Source organism: Sminthopsis crassicaudata, chromosome 6, assembly GCF_048593235.1.
Source record: "Sminthopsis crassicaudata isolate SCR6 chromosome 6, ASM4859323v1, whole genome shotgun sequence".
Taxonomy (NCBI): domain Eukaryota; kingdom Metazoa; phylum Chordata; class Mammalia; order Dasyuromorphia; family Dasyuridae; genus Sminthopsis; species Sminthopsis crassicaudata.
Window position 1 is genome coordinate 5998094 of NC_133622.1, and position 21922 is coordinate 6020015.

General features: G+C 37.0%; 1 protein-coding gene across 5 annotated transcripts in view; it reads right to left on the reverse strand.

Annotated features, from left to right (window-relative positions):
• BOD1L1 (biorientation of chromosomes in cell division 1 like 1) overlaps positions 1 to 21922 on the reverse strand; it is a 60163-nt gene that overhangs the window by 17518 nt on the left and 20723 nt on the right. For 2 of the 5 annotated variants that reach the window (XM_074274931.1, XM_074274928.1), the window contains exons 10-17: positions 15006 to 20925; positions 11378 to 11442; positions 9621 to 9705; positions 3637 to 3680; positions 2887 to 2977; positions 1967 to 2047; positions 1186 to 1266; positions 458 to 528 (exon numbers count right to left, since the gene is read on the reverse strand). In XM_074274931.1, coding sequence (XP_074131032.1) covers positions 458 to 528; positions 1186 to 1266; positions 1967 to 2047; positions 2887 to 2977; positions 3637 to 3680; positions 9621 to 9705; positions 11378 to 11442; positions 15006 to 20925 — 6438 coding nt within the window. Of the gene's footprint in view, positions 1 to 457; positions 529 to 1185; positions 1267 to 1966; positions 2048 to 2886; positions 2978 to 3632; positions 3681 to 9620; positions 9706 to 11377; positions 11443 to 15005; positions 20926 to 21922 lie in introns of those variants that run through there. The other 3 variants (XM_074274929.1, XR_012483429.1, XM_074274932.1) reach the window with 3 other exon arrangements.

Genomic DNA, 21922 nt, shown 5'->3' on the forward strand with positions numbered 1-21922 from the left:
GGATTATTTGTGCCTGTCCCACTGTGCAATGGGAAGCAGCTCGCCCTGGTAGTATTCCTTCATGCTTCATTGAACTCACTCTTCTCTCCCCCCATCCCACCTTTAAAAGTTCTTTTTCTAGCAGTCACTTTTAGAAAGTAGACAGTTTTACAATATCTAAACGTCTTATGAAAATGATAGCATTGAATGGAAATGGCTGTTTTAAAATACAGCCAACTGTATGTTCGCAGTTTCACCTCTATTTGCAGCCTGAAATGGAGAGCTCTAGCACCTTCCTCATAGAATTGTTTTAAGAAAGTTCTCTATATTTAGCAGCTATTTTTTTTTTTTTATGTGCAAGTAGTCATTTGACTTGAATTCACAGCAATATAATAAGTTTACTAGAGACAGAGAGAGAGACAGAGACAGAGAGACAGACAAACAGCAAGAGATAAGAAAGCACACATGGTTACAATACCTTTATAACTTGTGGTTTTGTTTCAGAACACTGATTCTGGGCCACTTCTTTGCTTGGGCCCAGGCGGTCATCTGTAATTGTTTAAATACAATCAGAGAAAGATAAACTTTAGGAGATTAATTAGATAAAACAAAAACAAAAAAAAATTACCCTCAAATTTTTACACACCTAAATTGTGTTTGATATCTTGTAAAGAAAGTCTTAAAATATTCTAGCACTTAAGATTGCCCATAAAGCCAGAGTACTGCCCCAGTCCCTTTGGGAGATTGTATGGCTTTTTGGGGATATTGAGAGTCGCTTCTCTAGCAATCTGACTTATTTCCTTTCTGAGAGAAGTCCAAAGCTCTAGGATATTGTCACAAGGACAGAAGCCTGCTGAGGCTCCTCTGGGGAAGGTGGAATTCACTACAAAATGAAGGAGAGGTGTCCAGACGACTTGTGGATCACTGTCATTTCTCTGTGGTGCTTTATGCTTTTTCGTGTGATGAACTGGGTGGTCCTATACCTCTCAGCTGCATTTGTGGGAGTGGGTGCTCTTTTTCACACCTATGAAATCCAGGGTAACTATAGTCCAAGTTTTGCAGAGGAAACGTGAGGGTGGGAGACAGGACAAAACAAGCCAAAGACATGATTTTGGCCAAGCGTCCATGACTGAACCCATTCCACCGAAGCCCAGAGTTTAGGATTCTGGTCAATAAATTACATAAACATACAAAACATTCAATTACCTAGTTCATCTTCTGAAAAGGAAGAACGCTTTTTCCTTTTTCTCCTAGATGTATTATTTCCATCTTCTTGGCAAGGAATTTCTACCTGAAGTAAAAAGGAACATGACAAACGGTGTCAGAGGATTTGGACTCTGAATCACAGAGTGATACAGCTACATTATTAGTAACATCTGGATTCTAACATGAGCTGAATTTACTAGAGCTGAAAAAACTTCTAAAACTATTATCAAATTAATTTGAATATGCCTTTCATGTGGTATTTTGAAAAGTACTGAGACTTTTTCCATTTCTGAATCTAAATATACCTAAAACACCCCGATCTGGGTTAAGTCAAAATGCCTAAACTATGTGCATATAAACTACATCGTGTATGGTAGGCATAAGCATTATTCACATTTATGTAATACTTTAACTCCTTGGGAGGGAAATGCAAATATTATCTTTACTGTATAATAAGAGAAAGATGAGACAAAGTGATTGAGCATCTCATTTATGGTCCCACAAATAGGGAGCAATAGTTTTCAAATAATCCCTAAACTGCTATGTTCAAAAATTCATTTTGTAAAGATGTCACAATGTGGAGAAATGTGCACTAGACCGTGATGTCAGTGATGAAACTCTGGACAAACTGCTTCTTCAGACCAGGTCTGCTTCTCTATCTCTCAATCAGGACACTATATATGTTTTCTTTCAGCTCTAAGGTTCTGTCTTCTATTTAAATTATGTCAAGAAATTGGAACCTGCCACCCATAGTTTTAAAGCTTCAGTTTCACAAAATAACCTACCTCTTCTTGAACATTCACTTCAGCGATCTGACTTTGTATGGCTTCTAAGATGTCTTTTTCATCGGCAGGTCTATCTACTGATAATTAAACGTAAACATTATTAGTCATCCATTCTTATGAACATTATGAGGCTTAAGAGACTAAATTAAAAGCTCTTCAAAACTGCAAATGGAAATAAATTCTCTTCAACTCTTGGATTCTCTTGGCTTATGTCCGTAGAACTTCAGGATTTTGAATGGACTTATCATGTAATAATTAATTGTGCAGTTATTTCTATTGGTGTCATAACTGAGCCCTCCTACTAGAATACATGAGGAAACACTTCCACTTTGCATCTGTTGCACAGGTTAGCATGAACTAAATCATCATCTGTTGTTCATAACTGTTCTGTTGATGACCTCTACAGGCTGTACCTAATGATAAAGAGTTTTTTTATCTGAATTTCAAAGTTGCACAGCAAACTGATGCATAGAATGCAAAGCTTCGAGAATAGCTAAAAGTAGGAACGGAAGGCCCCCACCCTGCTCCTGGCCCAGCCACAAAGGCTGACAACAGCCCAGGCCTCTGCCTTCGAGACTGCTGTGAAGAAGATTCCATTTTCCTCTCACTACAAGGGGAAGCTTCGCTGCTGCTTGTCTTGCTCCCTTTGCTTCCATGGGCTTGTAGCCCGGCCAGGGAAGGTGGCTCGGTTCTAGATTCCAAGGAGCCTCACTGAACTGTGTCCTAATGGAAGCTAGGGCTTTGTCTCGATCAGTCTAAATCCTCCCAGAGCAAGGTGCTCTCCATACAGGAAGTTCGTGATAAATATTTACTACATGGAGAAACTCTAAGGAAAGGCATAAACCTTATGGCAGAAAATAAATCTGGAGAAAACAACATTTAGTTTTAATTCACTACTATATGGAAATTTATTTACCTTTTATTTCATCAGCACTTTCTGAAACTTTTGTTTTCCTTTCCTTGCAAGTATGAATATCTTCATTTGTTTCCAAGTCTGAGTTTTTTATCTAGAATGAAAAAGATAAAGTCTTTTAACACAAATCATTCTCCTGAAAAGGTTAAAATGGAAAACAATTCTAAATAACTGTCAATTAATTATAAATGAAAGAGAATGTAGTGTGCTTTTTTTCTATCTCATATGGCAAATCAAATGACCTCTGAGCACACACACTTCCTTGTAAGAGATTCATGGAGCAGAGGTTTTTGCCCAAAGAATTTCTCTTTACTGCTTAAGTGGAAACACTATAGCATGAGAAATTTTTTGTTTAAGATACTGTGATTCAGCTGAAAGGACTGATTTTTAAATTTTAAATAACTGGGTCTTCAACTTGTTTCAGTTAAAGTATACCATGGAAAGTATCAAATTAGCCAATTTGGTTATGTCATTTTCTTACTTTAATAGCTTTTCAAAAATACAAGTCTGAAAAATAATACAAATTCATGAGTTTATCTAACAAATATTAAAACCAACATGATAAAGAGATTCTAAACCTAATTCTCAGCTTCATTAAAGAGAGATACACATTTTAATAATATGACACTTTGAGAAAAATTTAAAACAATGTCAGTTGTTTATTCTCAAGAGATACAAACCTCTGGGATATTTCTATCAATAATATAAAATATAAATAAAATTCCTAAAAAGCAGATCCATTAATATACTTACATTTGTTGACTTATTCTCCAATGCTGTAATTTCCTGTAGTTCAACTGTTTAAAAACAAAAATAAAACATTTTAAGGAAATTCAACAGTGTGGCACAAATTGTAACGTCTCCTGTCCTTCAATCAATCAATTAGCATTTGCTCTGTGCCAGACATTGGATATAAAAGGAAAAAATTAAATAATCCTTGCCCTCAAAGAGTTTTTATGTCCCATAAGGGAAACAACAGACACATAAGCATATATAAATGATAATGGGAGGGAGAGATATCAACAGCTGAGGGGATCAGGAAAAATTTTTAAATAACATAAACATACATGCCATTAATTCTACATTTTTGGTATTATCATGGTTTGTTATCCTAGAAAAAAGTTTCTTAAACTGTGTGTCACAATCTTCTACAGGGTTGCAAAATTATGATTTATTATCAGCAAATGTTTGATTTGTAGACCTATTCTATGTACTTTTATAACAAAGGTTGCATAAAAAAAGGGGTCACAAGTGGAAAAAATTTAAGACCTGAAGAAACTTAAACTGAAATTGTTGATAAACAGAAACATGGCAGGGGTGGGAGAGGGGAAGAGAAGTCAAAACATAAAATACCTCAAAAATAAGTATATCATTTAACAGAATCTAAGAGTTAAGGTGGAATCTCAGAAGTCATTCTAGGCCATCTCATTTATTTTATTATTATTATTACTTTTGGCCATCTCACTTATAAAGAAAAGATTTCATACATCAGTAGGGAGAGGGATAGAATCAGGGATTTCATTGAACTTCAATGGGAGGAAACTCTCTACCAATATCAAACTCCAGCAAGAAAGTAAAACTACCAGAGTAGCTCTGGTTTTCCTGAAACATATGGTCTTACACAGTTGCCCAAAGCAATGGTGTCAAACTCAAGTAGAAACAGGATCATTAAACCACAAATGTCCATCCCTGTGGCTGCACCGACTTAGAAAAGCATAGAGGAACATTATTTATGTTCTATTCTATTTTTATTTATTTGTTAAACATTTCCTGATTAAATTTCAGCCGGTTCCAGCACACACTGTGGGGCAGCAACCTGTTTTGCTCTCTTTGGCCCAGAGAACCGAAAGGTCATGTGTCGGAGATGGGACCTGAATCAGGTCTTGCTGGCCTCAAGGATGGCTTTCTACTCACAAAGCCAGAAACGAACACTTCTTTGTTATAAAAATCAACTGAAAAGGGGGCCCTAGACATTCAAAAAGCAAGGACCTATTTGATTTTCTTTGGAACCTGGACTACCAGAGCTTCTGTTCAGGCTCAACAATGACAGAAATTACATTTTTCTCTTCAACAACTTCCTATTACGTAAGCAGAGCTTTCATTCTGATTCTGAATGAAACATTTTAAAAATCCTGAAATCTATCACTGAGACTTCATCAAATGGATTATTAATTATGTATTCTGAAAGCTCTGAACCAACATCTGAAAATGTCAGATTCTGGATAAATGAGAAACCTCAAGGGTTTCTGAAATGCTTCAGAAAGTAGTTTCACAGTTTTTTTTTTTGGGGGGGGGAGGAATGGGAAGCATTGCTGCTTTTTTCAAGATCATCACATCTGAGATGATTTCCTGTACAAAACTTAACTAACCTATTTGTTATATTACAAGAAGTGAATAGAAAACGTTGTCTATCCCCAATGTCACATACTCCCTTCTCAAGCGCTGATAGGCTCTATTCATTTTCTGAATATCACTGTTACTGAGGGAGTCCCCCAAATATAACAGCTTCTACCTCTATAATTTCTTCTAGGATTATTCTACTGTACTCTGTCTTCTGAATGATTCATTCTCCTAGCAATCATTCTGTGGAGCTGGGGGGGTTTGGGGAGTCACTAACACCATCCTACATTCAATATTAAAGTCTTGGGATTATCCTAATCCTTCACTCCCCATCATGTAAATCAGGTGCCAAATTCTGTGTTTTTTTTCTGTGACTCATAACCCATCATCATCATCGTCATCATCATCATCTAGGTAGTCTCTCAACACATCTTTCTTTCTCTTTTTTCTTTCTACTACAATTCTTTTTTTTTTTAATTTTATAATTTTAATCTTTTTGACAGTACTATATACATAAGTAATTTCTTTTTTATATTATCTCTTGTATTCATTTTTCCAAATTTTCTCCTCCTTCCCTCTATTCCTTCCCCTAGATGACAAGCAATCCCATACATATTAAATGGGTTACAGTATAACCTAGATACAATATATGTTCTACGACAATTCTTTATAACACGATTCTTACACCTAAATCTGACTTCCACTGTCTAAGTAAAATTTAAACTAATGGTACCTGACTTTCAAGATCCTTGACAATCTGGCACAACCTTAATTTCAATTAAAATTGTGCTACATTTCCTTATCTTTCTGTCTCTAGCTCCTGGTACTCCCTCCTTTCCTTTGGGTTTAACCTCTGCCTGTTAAACTCCTACTATCCAGAAGGCCTTCATGAAGTCCCTGAAGAGATCAATGCCCTTTCTTTCCCTGAACTTTCCCCAGCTCTTTGATAGTACCAGCTTTATAGATTTAGTATATATTATTTCCTATTACAGCTTTCTGGCTTATGTATCATGTCCACATAATAGAGAAAGTTTCATAACTATGATTATTTAAACTTATTATCTCCCACAGTTCTACAAATAGCAGGCACTTCAATGTTTTCTAAACTGAATTGAAAAAAATAATTTAAAGCTGCCTTTTTGTTTTGAATCTATTTAAACACAAAATGCAACTATTATTAATCTTGTGTTGTGCTAAAGACAGAAGCCAGGAGATGTGGACACTGTAAGAGACAAGTCACCAAATTTCTTTGGGTGTATTTCACCATCAGCCACAGAAGGACCTTGCAGAGAGTTGAGATTCTTCATGACTTTGGCTAAGGTTAAACCTTCTTTTCCTCACTCTAGCTTTGGCAGGCTGGGGAAACCTCAATATTCTTAGAATGTTTTCAAGAAGTATAAAATGATTTGTGATTAATGCCATACATTACAAACATGTAACAAATTGTGTTGTCTGTGCCATAGGACTGTCATGAAGATCAAATCAAACAATATATGTATACAAAATATTTGTATGCAAGAAGTGTAAATGGTCAACTTATTTAATTTATATGCAGAATACATCATGCAAAATACCAGACTGAGGAACTGAAAGCTGGAATCAAGGTTTCTGGGAGAAATACTACGAATCTCAGATTGCTGGTGGTGATAAGAGATAAAAACAAGAGGATCCATCTCCATCTCTCTCTCTCTCTCTGTCTCTCTCTCTCTCTCTCTCTCTCACACACACACACACACACACACACACACACACACACACACACACACACACACACACACACCTCTAAGAGATGAAAAGCAAGAGAATTTAAGAAGCCTTTGAGGAGGGTGAAAGAGCAAAGTATAAAAAACAGTGGGCTTGCAGTTTAACAAAGACTCCGAAGGCCTTGGCAGGGCCCAACACTTCCTGACAAGTGGAAGAAGAGGAAATGGAAACAGCGTCAGATTGCATTTTCTTGGGCTCCAAGATCATTGCAGACAACTGCAGCCATTAAATGAAAAGATACTGGCTCCTTGCAAGAAAAGCAACGCCAAATGTGGACAGCCGACAAGAAAAGCAGAGATGTCGCCTTGCAGACAAAGGTCTGTATGGTCAAAACCATAGTTTTTCCAGGAGCCACCTATGGGTGTGAGAGCTGGACCACAAGGAAAGCTGAGAACTGAAGAACCAACACTTGAATTATGGGGCTGGAGAAGTCCCCTGGACAGGAATGAGATCAAATCAGCCAGTACTTAAAGAAATTAATTCAGGATATTCAATGGTTAGTAAGTTATTGAAGCTGAAGCTAAAATACTTTGGCCACATAATAAGATGATGAGATTCAATGAAAAAGATCTTGATATTGGGAAAACTTGAAAGAAAAAGGGATAGCACAAGCTGAGATGGACAATGTGATGGAAACAAAGAACATGAACATAGGAAAATTCAAGAGAAGGACCTGACACGTTCTGGCTCATGGGATAACGAAGAATCAGATGTGAGTGAAAGACTGAACAATAACAAAAACTTTCCTAAGTGGCCAAAAAGATCAATTTATGACCTATTGTCCTTTCCAAAATAAATACTCTTTCTAAGACATAAATCTCTCTATGCTTTTTATAATGAAAAAACTAGGATGGAATGACTGGGAAACAAAGATTTGCTATAATTCCATTCATGTAAAACATAGGCTTTTATTCAAATTTTAAATTTCTCATAATTTTTTTTTTTTGGCGGAGGCAATTGGGGGTTAAGTGACTTGCTGGAGGAGAAGGGAGAGGGACAGATTTGGTAATCCTGCATTGGAAACTAAGAAGTATTGAGAGAGATGGAAAAAACCAGGAAAAGAAAGTGCTTCACAAATATCCAGGGAGAAAAAGCCTACAGGGAGAGGTAGCATCAGTGCCAGATCCTGCAGAGGAGGTAAGGATAAGGGCTGTGCAGAGATCCCCCCCATCCCCTCTGGTGTGGATATACCCCCAGGGTTCTGTTCTCTCTGCCTGCTCTTGGATAAATCAATAGATTCCCATGAATCAAAGTATCATCTCCAGGTAGGTAACCACTAAAGCTATAAATCCAAGCCTGATCTCTCTCCACGGCTTCTATCCTGCATTATTACCAACTGCCCGATGGACATTTCCAACTAGAAATTCCACAGGCATCTCCAACTCTCGTTTCCCCCCAAACTCTCTCCCTAACTCCTTTCTTTCTATTGAAACCACCCTGAGCCATCCAAGTTCACAGCCCGAGACTTTCATGTCATATCCCAATAGTTACAAGGTCTTTTCTCTCTAGCCTCCTGCTCTAGTCTAGTCCCTGAACATAGGCTGGCTCAGTGACTGCAATAATTCCCCACCTGTTCTCTTGTAAGCTCCCTGAAGGTAGGGGCTGTCTTGTCTACGTACATTTGTCCCTACCATTTAGCCCAGGCCCTGGCTCAGAGCTTTCCTTATAAGCGAGATGTAGGAAGGTTAGGTGTGAGTCCCATTCTATAAGTGAAGAGACTGAAGCCCAAAGAGCCAGGCCTCAAGTTCAGTGCCCAGGGCAGAGCGACCCCTGGCAGATAAGGGAAACAGTGGGAGGGGTTTCCCAAGCCCCACCTCTAATCCACACAGGGAGATGACTCTTATCCCCAGGACAGCTGCTCTTCTGCATGGGAACAGGGAGCCTTCCCAAGGCAATTTTTCTGCACTGATGAAATCACTGGAGAGTTATTGACTCTTGCCATTAGAAGATTACAATGTGATCAACATTGCTTGCAGTATACCTTTTATCTCAATTGGAAAGTAATCTCAACGGAATACAGACATGCTGAAGGTTTACCAGTTTTTGAAGATCAAATTCTTTGATCTTTTGCAGCACCCTCCCCATGCCCATCCCCACATATGACTAATGGCAAGCATGGCACGTTAATGGCAATCAATACAGAATTAGGTCTTTTCCATCCAGTGAACAAAAGAATATTCTGAGCTTTTGTTTCAGAGACTATCTAATCTGTTCTGTTTTCAGCTCTACCTTTTGAATCAGGGGTTGGCAAATGTAAAATGAGATTTAAAGGAGATTTACATTTTTAAGTAAAATTGCAAAGAAACAGTTTTAGCTCACTTCCCAAAAAAAATTAGGCTAGTGGGTCAGATTTGGCCCTTGGGCTTTAGATTAATGATCCCTGGTTTTGGACCTTTGGCTAGGCTAAGGATTCTGTGAAAGAAAATTTCTTTCTCCTTTTAGCCTAATAGCCTGTTCAAATAATAACTATACCTAACACTTTTTTGAAAGAAGAGGACAAGGTTTTGAAAACACAGAATTTAGTAACTCTCCTTGAATTTCAAAAGTGTAGAATAGACATAATTTAGCATACACAATCTGTTTTGCCCTGAAAGCAAATTAAACAAAACAATTATTATCACAATGAGATTTACCTATTCCACTTTCTCCATCTCCATCAAGGACTTCTGGTTCTTTTGAAATATACTGATTTGTCTCTTCTTCTGAAGGCACAGCAGTCTAGAGATCCAAATTGAATAAAAAGCAAAATAATGCCCAAACAGAAATCCAGCTTAACTGTAGTGAACATAGAAGTACCAGAAAACGATTCAAAACAAATAGGTGATCATTTTAACATACACAGATTTTAAAAAAAACACACAAAAAAAACACCAACCAAATCTGGTGATATTGATTCAAAAACCAGAAGAAATATCATATATAATTATGAAAGAGATTGCTCACCTTGTTTTCCCATGCTTCATCCATAAAAAAAAAAAAAATTGCATTTCTGCTTAAGCCTTAGAGTAGTAACTCCCTAACAAGTGTAGGATGGCCTTGTGCAGAAATTAAGACAAATTTAAATATCAACTAAATGCCCATCAAAGGCATGGTACTCTAACTAGGTTTGGGGAATGCTGGACTATTAGGCCACATTATAGCTGAAAGGGAGCTTTGCTTCCTGTTACAGGTAATTTCAATGAGAGAGAGGATGATTTCTACTTATAAAAAAATTAAGTACAACAAAGATAGATGTTATGTACTATTTAAACATAAGCATATACCCACCCTATTGGTCCAAATAAAGACTACGCTTTCCCCTAAAATGTGGCTTATAATATCAGACTGTGGCTGGCTTGTCTGCCTTGCCTATAGCCTTCTATGGTACGAGGCAGCAGTTAATTGTGCTATGTTTGGTGCTCTTTCATCAGATTAAATCCTCTTTTAGGTTAAGTGACATTATTAACAGCACCTGCCAATGGAAGAGATTCTAAGATTTTTTTTGCTCTGATCAGGAATAGCTTAGGACTCTTCCCCTCACAAATAATAGGGACAACTTTTTAAAAATTAACTAAATCTTCTCTTCTTTCCTTTACATTTGTCCAATACAAAGAGCCACCCTATAGAATAAAATTGTTTTTAAAGAAAAAAAATAAATAAATCAGCAAAACTCATTACATGCAATGTTTTACCACTTACAGATTCCCTACTTTTACATAGTTCTGTAAGGCTGAGGTCTTTTTACATCTCTTCCTTGGGATAAAGCTTATTTGTAATATTGTAATATTCATTTCCAAATGTTATAGGGTTATTTCCTTCCATTTGCATTGCTTTAGTACAAATATTTTCTTTGTGAATTTTGTCAATATTATTTTTCTGGCTCTCCTTACCTCATTTAGCATCGGTTCATGTTTTCTTGCTTCTTGATATTATACTTATATAACGACACATATATTTTTAATAGCACAGTACTTTGTCAATATACTCATGTGTCACAATTTGTTTGGCCATTGCTCAGTCAATAGGCATCTACTTTGTTTTCAATTCTCAGCTACCACAAAAAATGGTGCTATGAATTGTTTTGGCACATATGGAACCTTTCTTTTTGCTTGGTACCTCCTTGAGATAAATAGAAGAACCACTGGATCAAAGAATATGGACATCTTAGTCCTCAAAAGTGTCTTCTAAGCCTATGCATAGCTACTACATCCCTCACTTATCCCACTTCACAATATTAATTTTATTGACATGGTAATTTTGCATAGTTGTCTTCAATATATACTACTTTTATTTTTTTTTCTTTCAAATGTATTTTATTTTAAGGGGAATAATCTATATTTGGACCAATTTGGTATATGGTGAAATAATGTTACACTATTATTATTTAGAATAATAGAATCCCCAGCCATACCTCAGTTTCCAAGTTAGTTTTCTGTTCTAATCCTTCCAAAACATTTGGTAGAGTCTCTCTACTGCCTAATGAAATAGAAAATATTAAACCAATTTAAGAATTAAATTTTGAAATATTCTATGAAGAAAATAAAAGCAGATAAGTTATATCAGTAGGCAGGTACAAATTTGCTTAGTTGTCTTTTGCTTTGACACCAAGTATTTAAAAAGAAAAACATGGGGTGAAAATACTCCTATTCATATTTATGTAATACTTTACAAAATGCTTTCTTCACATTATCTTTGTGAAGTTGGTGGGTACTAGGTAAATATAACCGTATCACTTTTACAGATAAAAGATCAAAACTTAGGACCTCACCCGGTCAGAGACCTGTTAAGGAAGAGAGATGGCACTGGAAGCTGGGCCTCTTCACTTCATCTCACTGCTCCTTTCACTCTACGGTGCTGCATCTAGAAATTTATTTTAAACTAACATACTCTGTTTCTTTTCTAAATTCCACTTGGCGTAAAGATGTCATTAAAAAGTAGATCAGATTTAAAGAGAACTACCTAGAGGAAATGTCAGGGCCTCAATTTCCTCATCTGTAAAATGGTAGATTTAGTCTAGGAGATCTAAAAGATTCTTTCCAACACTAGAATTCAACTTTTTTTTTTTAATATCCAGAGCAATAACAATGGGAATCATGCAAGTAGAGTTTTGAAATGTCAGAAGTTCCTAGTTAGTCTATGTGAAGAAAGAGTTGGCATTAATTTACAACTTTTCTCTCATTTTCAGATGAACTACTATCGCAAAAAAAAAAAAAAAAATAATAAAAATAAAAAAAGAAAAAGAAAAAAAATTTCATTTTACCTTACCATTAAATTCAGGTTTTTTGAATATTCATCATGATTAAACTAAATTGATCTTTACATAAATCTTCATTAACTAAGACCTAAACAAAGATTAGGACTAGGTATACTACTATTGAATTATGAAAAGAAGGGTTTCTCTAGAAAGGCAAGAGGATAAACAAGGTTGAAGTTTAAAGTTTTTGAAGAAAACTGTTTTTAGCACCTCAGAAATATTCACAATTACTGAGCTAATTACATATCATCCATATCTATTCATTAACGCAAACTGCCTAAGAAACTCTAATCTGTAACACTATTACTTTATGATAATCGTAATTCATAAAGCTGTAATTCCTTCAAAAAGAATCAACAGGGGCAGGTAGGTGGCACAGTGGATAAAACACCACCCTTGAAGTCAGGAGGATCTGAGTTAATATCTGGTCTCAGACCCTTAACATTTTTTAGCTGTGTGACCCTGGGCAAGTCACTTCACCCCAATTGTCTCAGCAAAAAACAAACAAACAAAAAAAAACAAAAACAAAAAAGGAATCTATAATTCAGACTATCTTCACTTTCAACAGTATAAATTATTGAGGTTTTACTTTAGAATGGATACAATTATCTCAAATATAGCATGGAATGATTCTATAACCACTTCTAAGCAAATATTAAGATTTATTATAGAGAATTAACCTAGTATGTGCCAGGTAGTGTGTACAGGAGCCACAAATTTAAAAAATGAGACAAGCCCCTGTGGTTCTGGAGTTTAGATTCCAATTTTGTGAGATAAAAGTATTTTCATGGACAAATAAACTCAGAACTATAAACATATAAAGTCATTTGGCAGGAGGCACAACCACAAACTAGAGGAAACCCTGAACAATCTATCTAAGGAGATGGCACTTAAAGGATACCAAGTTCTAAGAGATGGAGGTCAGGAAAGAAAACCTGAGGTCTGATAAAATAGCCTGGGCAATGGGATAGGAGCAGGCATTTATGTAACATTTCAAGGTGGACAAAATACCTGATAAACACTCTATTGTTTTATGCCCACAACAAAACTGGGAGAGAAGTACTATTATCAACCCCATTTCACAGAGGATGAAGCTGAGGCAGCCATCAAGTGTGACCCATGGGGTCACATGGTTTCTGAGGCAAGATTTGAATTCAGGCCTTCCTGATTCTTGGCCCAACGTTCTATTACCCTAACCATCGAGGTGAAGATGGCAGACAAGTCTGTCATGTCACAAGGGAAGGTCATTGGTCAGAATCAGCAAATAAGAGGTGTCTGTCTGATTCTCACAACTGGGTCTCTCCCTCTTACAAGAAAATGAGGGCTCTCGGCTCTGATTAGACCTCACCATCCAACTGCTCGACCCTGTTTTCCTGAGCAGACAATTATCTCCTTTCTCTAATCTACAACTTCTCCTTATCTCCCAGTTCCTTCCCTACTTCCTTTAAAAATATGAAAACAAAAACACTAACCAAAAAAACCCAACACTTCCCAAAAAACAAGTCTCTGTCACCCTTTGCAATCTGGCTGGCTTCCAATTTCAATCAACTGAAATGGGTCTTTTCAATTTATTATTTAGCACATATGTTGCTCTTTGTTCAGTCCACACCAAAAAAGGAACATTTCTATATACACGACCCAGAGACTGGATAAGAAAGGCTTACATCAAGAACAATGTGTGATAAAACTCCAGGTTAATTTCAAAACTGTCTCATTTGTCTTTGCTTTTATTTGTTCTCTGCCACCTCTGAAATGTTTCAAAGGCCCTCTTTTTGGGTCTCACTATTGCTACATCCAAATCCCTCCCAACCCTCAGTCCTCTTCAGGCAGAGAATTTCTACATTTTATGAAATTTTCGGTGTAACCAGATCTAATTTGATTGTTACAACCACCGCAAGGCAGGCAGAGCAAGAGTTATTTTACAGAGTGCCTAAGGTCACACATTAAGAACAAAGCAGTTAGAATTCTGATATTCCAAAGGCAGTGCTTTGAATCGGTCACCAGTGAGGACTAATATAATTTTCATCCCATTTCTGTTTCAAGCCTCTATTTAGGAAAATATTGCAAAAGCTATTAAGAGAATTTAATGTTGGAAACCATTATATAGCTTGACATTCAAAACTGGTAAAAGAGAAGTATTGTATTAGATAACTAGAAACTAGCCACATAATCACAAATGTTATTATGTGTAGGCCATCCATCACCTCATTTGATCCTCCCATCAGTTGTGAAGTACTTACATATTTGTTAGTATTATTTCTATTCAAAAAATGAGGCAATGGAAAATCAGAGCAGTCAAGTGATTCACCTAGTCTAACTCAGTCTAGAGAAGAACAGAATCTTAGACAACACTCAAAGGACCTTAAGGATCTGCTAGAGGAAATGAGGAATTAGATGTTAATTTCCCTAAATTTACAGTCTATTAGTGGAAGATGAGACTAGGTCTTGACTAAGTTTAGTGTTATGATTTCAAACGGCCTACTGTCTGTCTGATGTTTTATAAAGCATCATATATGTATAAAGACACTTATATAAAGTACCTTAGATAAATGATTATTTTAAAACTGTAGTAAAAATACTCTAGCTATATTTTAATAAAGTAGTTGCCATAGCAGAGAGTGCTGGCCTTGTAGTCAGGGAATCTTGGATTTGATTTCTAATACTTCTGAATAGCAGAATCCTCTCTGAGTCATTTAACTACAATCTACCTAAGGCAACTTGTTAGGTCTTGCTAAGTCACAGATTGCTGCATTCTACTCGTAACATTTTCTAAAAATATTCTTACCTGCAAGATGCACAACTTCTATAGAAGAAATGTCAATTCCAACGTCGTCTTCCACCTTAACCGAGTCCTGTATGCCATCATGGTCACTAGTGTTTTCTACTGTAGTTTCAAAAATTAGTTCAGTATCATCACTGCTATTTATAGTTATGCCATTATCCCATATAGGGGCCAAGAGAGGAGCATGCTCACCACAAGGAGAAATTTTGGCTTTAGAAAGACTATTTTCTGACTCCAGGTCACTAATACACTCAGGGTTTTCAGTTTTCAAGTAATCATTGTGCTTTATTTCCTCAAAAGGAATAGCAGAAAGGTCTGCTGTTACTTCTTTGGCATCTGGCACATCTTCAGGTTTTTCAGCACTGACATTTACTGCCTCAGAAGAACAAATACTGATTATAAAGTCTTTAGTCACATCTTCAGACATTTCTTTATGTCTGCTCTGATTTACCAGCAAGTTCTCAGCTGTTTCTGTAACAATGGCTGAGGTATCCTTTATTGAACTGCTTGTAGCAGCACCATTTCCAATTTCCCTTTCTTCAGCTTGAATACTTTCTTCTATATTTACAGAGCTGAAGGAGCCATCGTTTTCTTCTCCCTGTGGGAGCTCATTATCTGAAGAGCTCTCATACTCTTCTATGGAGTTTACTGGTATCAAGGAACTAGTCTCTTTTTCTTCTATAACTGGCCTGGGGCTTTGAAAGTCTTCATTTTCAGCAACTATGCTTGACATGGGAACCTCACATTCTTTTTCAGGTGTCAGCACAAAAGAGTCCTCACTTTCTTCAGCACCTACTGTAATGGACTGAATTGTCTCCTGTTTGTCTAGGCTAGTCACAACCACTATGTATTCCTCGGTCGTGCTCGTGGAAATGAGGGCACCATCATTTATTTCTTCTGCTATTGTGAGAGTAAGTCTACTCTCATTCTGTGGGACTGTGCTGGTCATGACTACCTCGCATTCCTCAGTAGTACTTGTGGAGATCATGGATGTGTCATTGATTTCCTCCACTGTCCTGATAGGGGGATGATCTTTACTTTCCGGGGCTGCACTGGACACCGGTCCCTCACAATCTTCCCCTGAGCTGGTGGAGATTAAAGCACTCCCATCTTTTTCTTCTATTATCGTGTCAGGATGTTCATTTTCCCTTTCAATGACTTCACTAGACACAGGCCCCTCGCATTCTTCTGTTATACTTGTAGAGATGAGTGCACACTCATCTTTTTCATCTTTGCTGGTGGAAGCAAGATGCCTTGCGAGTTCTGAGGTTGCACTGGACATAGGTGCCTCATAATCTTCGGCAGCTACAGAAATCAAGTTTTCATTTCTTTCTTCAGTTGTGGCAGCAGGGTGCTTAATCTCATAATTTTCAATAGTTGCACTGGACATAGGTGCATCAAACTCCTCCAGGATGCTGGTGGAAATCATAGCACACTCATCCTTTTCTGTTTTCCCAGCAGCAGGAAGCTGACTTGGATCTTCTATAACCGCACTGGGCATTGGTGCTTCAAATTCTTCAATTTCTATAACAATTCCATTATTTTCTTTGATTCCTACTGTACTGTAATGACTTACATTACCATCTACATCTGTATTTAGTAAAGGGATATGATAGTCTTCTGAAGTGCTGGTAGAAATCATCAAACCTTTGCTACTGCTTTCGCTGCCAACAAAAATATTCTGGTTTTTCTTATCCTCACTGGCCACAGTGGAGAGATCATCATCTTTTTCGATTGCTGGAAGAATGTGTTCAACTTCATAGTCCGGGACTGCTTCAGATACTAGAACCTCATCACTTTCAATGACACCAGTGGAAATTGTGGCATCTTCATCTTTTCCTTCACTCGTGAGCTGAACTTCATGATTATTTGTAGCTATGCTGGTCATAGGACCATCACATTCTTCGGTATCCATAGGGATTAGTACCATGTCAGCCTTTTCTGAAACTGCACTGGTCACACTGCTTTCAACAATCTCTTTTGCACTCGAGTAGATCATTCCATGTTTCGTGTCTTTCTCTGCACTAGTCATACTATCAACCCCACTTTCATTTGCATTTATGACGGCTATGCCCGACTCAGCTTCCACATGCTCAACAACAGTACAGATAACCAAGTTTTCACCTTCAGCACTCAGACAAGTTGAGGTACCTTCAACCTCTTCCTCTATTCCGGTGCATATTAAAGTATTCCCAACTTCATTCCCTCTGCCTGTACTAGTAACAACACCCTCATCCTCTTCATCATCTTCTTTTGCACCTGTGCTGGTCACAACCCCTTCATCATCACATGGGCCAACAGCAATTAGGGTGATATTAGTGACTTCTTTGGCCACTGTGCTGTCCATTGTACTCTCTCCATTTTCTTCTGATTCAGAGCTTATTGGAAAGCCTTCACTGCTATCTTCAGATCCTGTACAACTTGCAGCCCCCTCTCCTTCTTCTGTAATTCCTGTGCTGGTGACTGCGCTTTCCCCTTCTGTACCATCATTCACAGAATCTTCACCTTCTTGGTTGGCACTTACCCCGGCTGTGGCATCATTATCTACTACTGTCACACCAGCACCAGTAACCATGCTCTCTTCCTGTGCCTCTGCATCAGTCACTGAACAAATGACAAAGTTATCATTTCTTCCTTCCAGTCCTGTACATGTCACCGTACCCTCAGTTTCTTTTTGGGGACCCATTCTGGTCATAGTTCTGTGGAACTCCTCTACATCTTGACTACTTAAAGATCCCTCTGTTATTTCTGTGCCTGCACTTGTTACAGCTCCATCACTTTCTACTTCACTTATACAAGTAACGGTACCTCTTACAACTCCTGAATTTCTGCTTGATGAACCAGAGCCTGCACTTGTAACAGCATCATCTTTTTCTTCGGGCTCAGCACTATTCACATTATCCTCCATTTTTACTGTGTGAGCTCCGCCGGAGTCTTTATCTCTATCTTCTGCATCAGTACATTCTCCACTTTCTCCTTCCTTGGTACTGGTGAGTAAAGTCTCACTTTCAGCAAATCCCTCAGTCACACCCCCACCTTCTTCAGCTGCTGCCACCACAGTACATTCGTCAGCTTCTGCTGCGAGAGGAGTGTGGTTCTCTGCAGCGCATGGACCTGTTACGAAGCCTTCGTCTGCCTCGATGCTCGTACAGAACATGGAGGTCTCCCTCTCTTCTCTGCCTGTGGAAGTTGTTGTGGCATCACCTGCCTTGATGGAATCTATGGTCACCGGTTCACCTTTCTCTTCCGTACTAGTGGCAATAGCAACTTTTTCCACTTTACTAATCCCTTCTGCAATGGTTGTAGTTGTTTCTTTTCTTTGCTGTAGAGGAGTGAATTCAGTACCTCCTGCACTGGTGCCCACCTCACTATTTTCATTCCTTCCTTCAACAACAGTTATCACATTTTCAGCTTCTTTTCTGTTTGTGCTTGCATTTTCTGTAGCTTCCATACTTAGAGTACTTTTTTCTAGAGTAGGCTCTGTATCAAAATCAGCACTACATTCTTCTTTCTCTCTAGTATTTACAACCACATTTGTATCTTCAGAACTAGTGTCTAGAATTACACCGTCATTTTCCTTATCAATTACTTTTATCAAATCAAATTCTGTTGAATTAACACCCTCATTATTCATACTATTAGTTTCCAAGCTATCTTGAGACACTGAGCACTTTTCTTTTTCTTGTTCACCACCATTGTTTTCTCTTGTTGGCTGACTTGTGAAAGAACTGTCCCCATGTTCCATGTTGCTGCTACTCAACTCAGTGGTTTCAGAGAGGACTATACATGAAGTGTTTGCTGCTTCACATTCCAAAACAGTTCCTTCCTCGGGCGAAAAACTTCCACCTAAATGATGACAGTCTTTTTCAGCTTCACCAGCTGTAGAAATTAAGCATTGTGAGGAATCTGTTACGGAATGTTTAAGGGGTGGATCTCCTTCAGTGGAAATACTGAGTAATGGAGTAAAAGTGTCCTCACTGGGTTTGGTTATGCTTGCAACATTCTTCTTTGTGTCAGCATTTTCTAAAAGGACATTTTGCAAAATTCCATGACTGATTTCAAGGTCTGTACCCACTTGATGTGCTGCTCCCTCTTCAGAATTCTGCTTGGATAAAAGGCCTGGAACATTCATTTTCTTAGCAAGGGCATTTTCATGTTCAATATTCTTTTCAGAATTACTGCCAGATGTTGACTGATGATCTGATTTAAAGGTGGAATCTACTGATTTCACATCACTTGCAACAGTTCTTAATTCATCACTTGTAATGAGGGGTGAAGTTTTAAGTTTCACATTTTCAGATTCAATCTCTTGCCCTGAGCTAATAGTGCTTTTGTCTTGGGTTTTAGAGACTTCAAGAACATTTATGAAGATCTGCTCTGCATCAACTTCCATTGGTTCTTGCTCAGGAATTACTAAGTTATCACCACACTTTTTTGGTTTCTGAAGAGAGGGAATATTGTCAACTGACAACTTTTCCTCTCCTTTGGTTGATTCTTGTGATGACAAACTTCCTCTGCGATTTTCACAGAGCCTTCTAAATTTCTTTTCCATGCCTAAACTAAAGCATTTAGCTTTTTCATGGTTATTTTCAATGTCTTTACCATCCTTCTCATCTGATTTGTTTTCTTCCTTTTTTTTAATTTCCTTATTACCATGCTTTGAGCTTTTACTTTTGTGCCCTTCTGATACTTTCCTCTCAAGCCTAGAACTAGAATCTTTATCATTTTTGTGTTTTTCTTTTGTCAATGCCCTTTCTCCCAAAGGTAACTTAATTCTGTGACTAGAATCTTTCAGTGAGCCATGTGTAGATAAAGATGTGCTTTCAAATTCAGATTCAATACTAGTTTCCTCTAGAACTTTATCATCACTTTTGGGTTTGCGCTGTTTATCAGTATCACTTTCTTCTAAGACTTTTTCTTTGTCAGCCTTTTGAGTAGCTTGTTTTGTGACATTTTCTTGTAATTCTGTTTCATTTGCTTTTGATGGCTTATTGTGATTTTTTGACTTAGACTTTAACAAAAATCTTTCTTCAACTAAGCTTTTTGTTCTTCTTCGCTCCTTGTGAACGATGTCTTCTGTTTTTAAATTACTATCTGAATTAGTTGATTCCATGTCACACTTATCTTCTGAATAATTTTCATTTTTTTTCTGAGGTGTATAATTGTGCTGTTTGGAACTTTGGGAGTCTTTCTGAACTTTAGAGTCACTTGACCTTCTTGACTTGTGTTCTGTTTTAACTTTTTCAGCTGAAATATGTCTATCTTTCTTGCTATTTTCTTTACGTACGGTTTCATCAGTTTTTATAGCATATTCAGAAACTGCTTTTCCATCTTTGCTAAATACTGCTATCTTTCGTTCATTCTTATGTTTACTTTTTTTGTCAGATTTATCCTCAGAAGTAAACTTTGGTTGTTGACTCTGCTTTTGAGAATTTTCATCTCCTTTCAAGACTTTCTCAGAAGCATGGAGTTCAGTCTCATCACCTGTTTTATGTACAATTTCTCCTTTATATTTATGTTTTGTGGACAATTTATCTTCTGACAGAGTTTTCTCTTTTTCAGTCTTTTCTCTGTTTGATCTCACGTCCTTCTTAGGAATATTTTTTAAATGCTGTGTTTCAGAATCATCTTTCTTCAGATGTTTTTCAGTTTTTAGTGTACTTTTTTGTTTCTGAATTTCTTCAACATTCATCTCAGATTTTTCCAAATGTCTTTTAGCATCTCTCATGTCAGTGTCCTGCTGAGCTCCTTCCATTGGAAAAGAGGTAGATGTCCGTCTTTTCTGTTCCTTTTCCATTTTGGATTCACTTTTGTTTTCATCAACTGAATGTAATGATTCAGAAAGCCTCCGGGCAGGTTTGCTTGCATCACTTTTGGTATAAATATGCTTCAGTTCCTTTGAAGAAGACACTTTTTCACAATGCTATAAAAGAAAAATATATCTATGAGATACATTTTAAAATGTCTTTTTTTTTTTTCATGTAACATACCATTTCATTTAGGGAGTTGATATTTATGATTTTAGGTCATTAAGCTAAAATAATGTAATGATGACAGCTATTAATTCATATAGACTTAAAAGACTCTATAGGTTTTAATTAGGAATTCCCAATTTAGAGAAGTGATTTGGTGTAGTAGACACCTTTAAAAAACTGAATAATGCCAATAGTCTCTATCTTGATGGATTGTTTGCAAGTTCAATTAAGATATATGTGTGTGCTTATGTATGTGTAGACTCCTCTGTACACATGTATACATGACCATACACATACATGTTGTATGTATGTACCCATATACATATATACACATTACATGTAAATTTTGCAAACTTTAAAGTACAATAAAAATGTCAGTTATAAATAAAATCCAAACTTATGATGTCATAATAGCCAATATTTACTTAAGGCTTACTATGTGCTATTTCATAGCTAAGGATTCTCTACTTGCTTTCCTTGCCCCCAGGTGTTAGCACTCTTCTCTTATCTGAGGCAACCAATCAATCTAGCTCACAGTTTTGTTTTTTTGTTTTGTTTTGTTTTTTAAAATTTACTTATCTTGGTATGTGTTACACAAAAATCTTGGGTAAGTCACTTAAATTTTTCTTAGGTTCAGTTTCCTCATCTATAAAATGAGGGCCTTTCAGGACCAAAATTATGGTCCTATATTACTCCTTACCTGTGTTTCCTCAAAAGGACATATGCTCAAGGACAGGAACTGTTCTGATTTTGATTTCCGGTTTTTTTAGTTTTTCTTTTTTAGCAAATGTTTGATTCAAGGAGACAGTAAAAAGCCTTAATGGAAATTCATTTCAAGATGATTTCAGTATAAATTAAAATGTAAACTAATTCCTTTTTTTAAGTGCCAGAAATTTGGGAGCAAATTCAATGAGCTTATTTAAGATCCATTTGTTTCATAGAGCA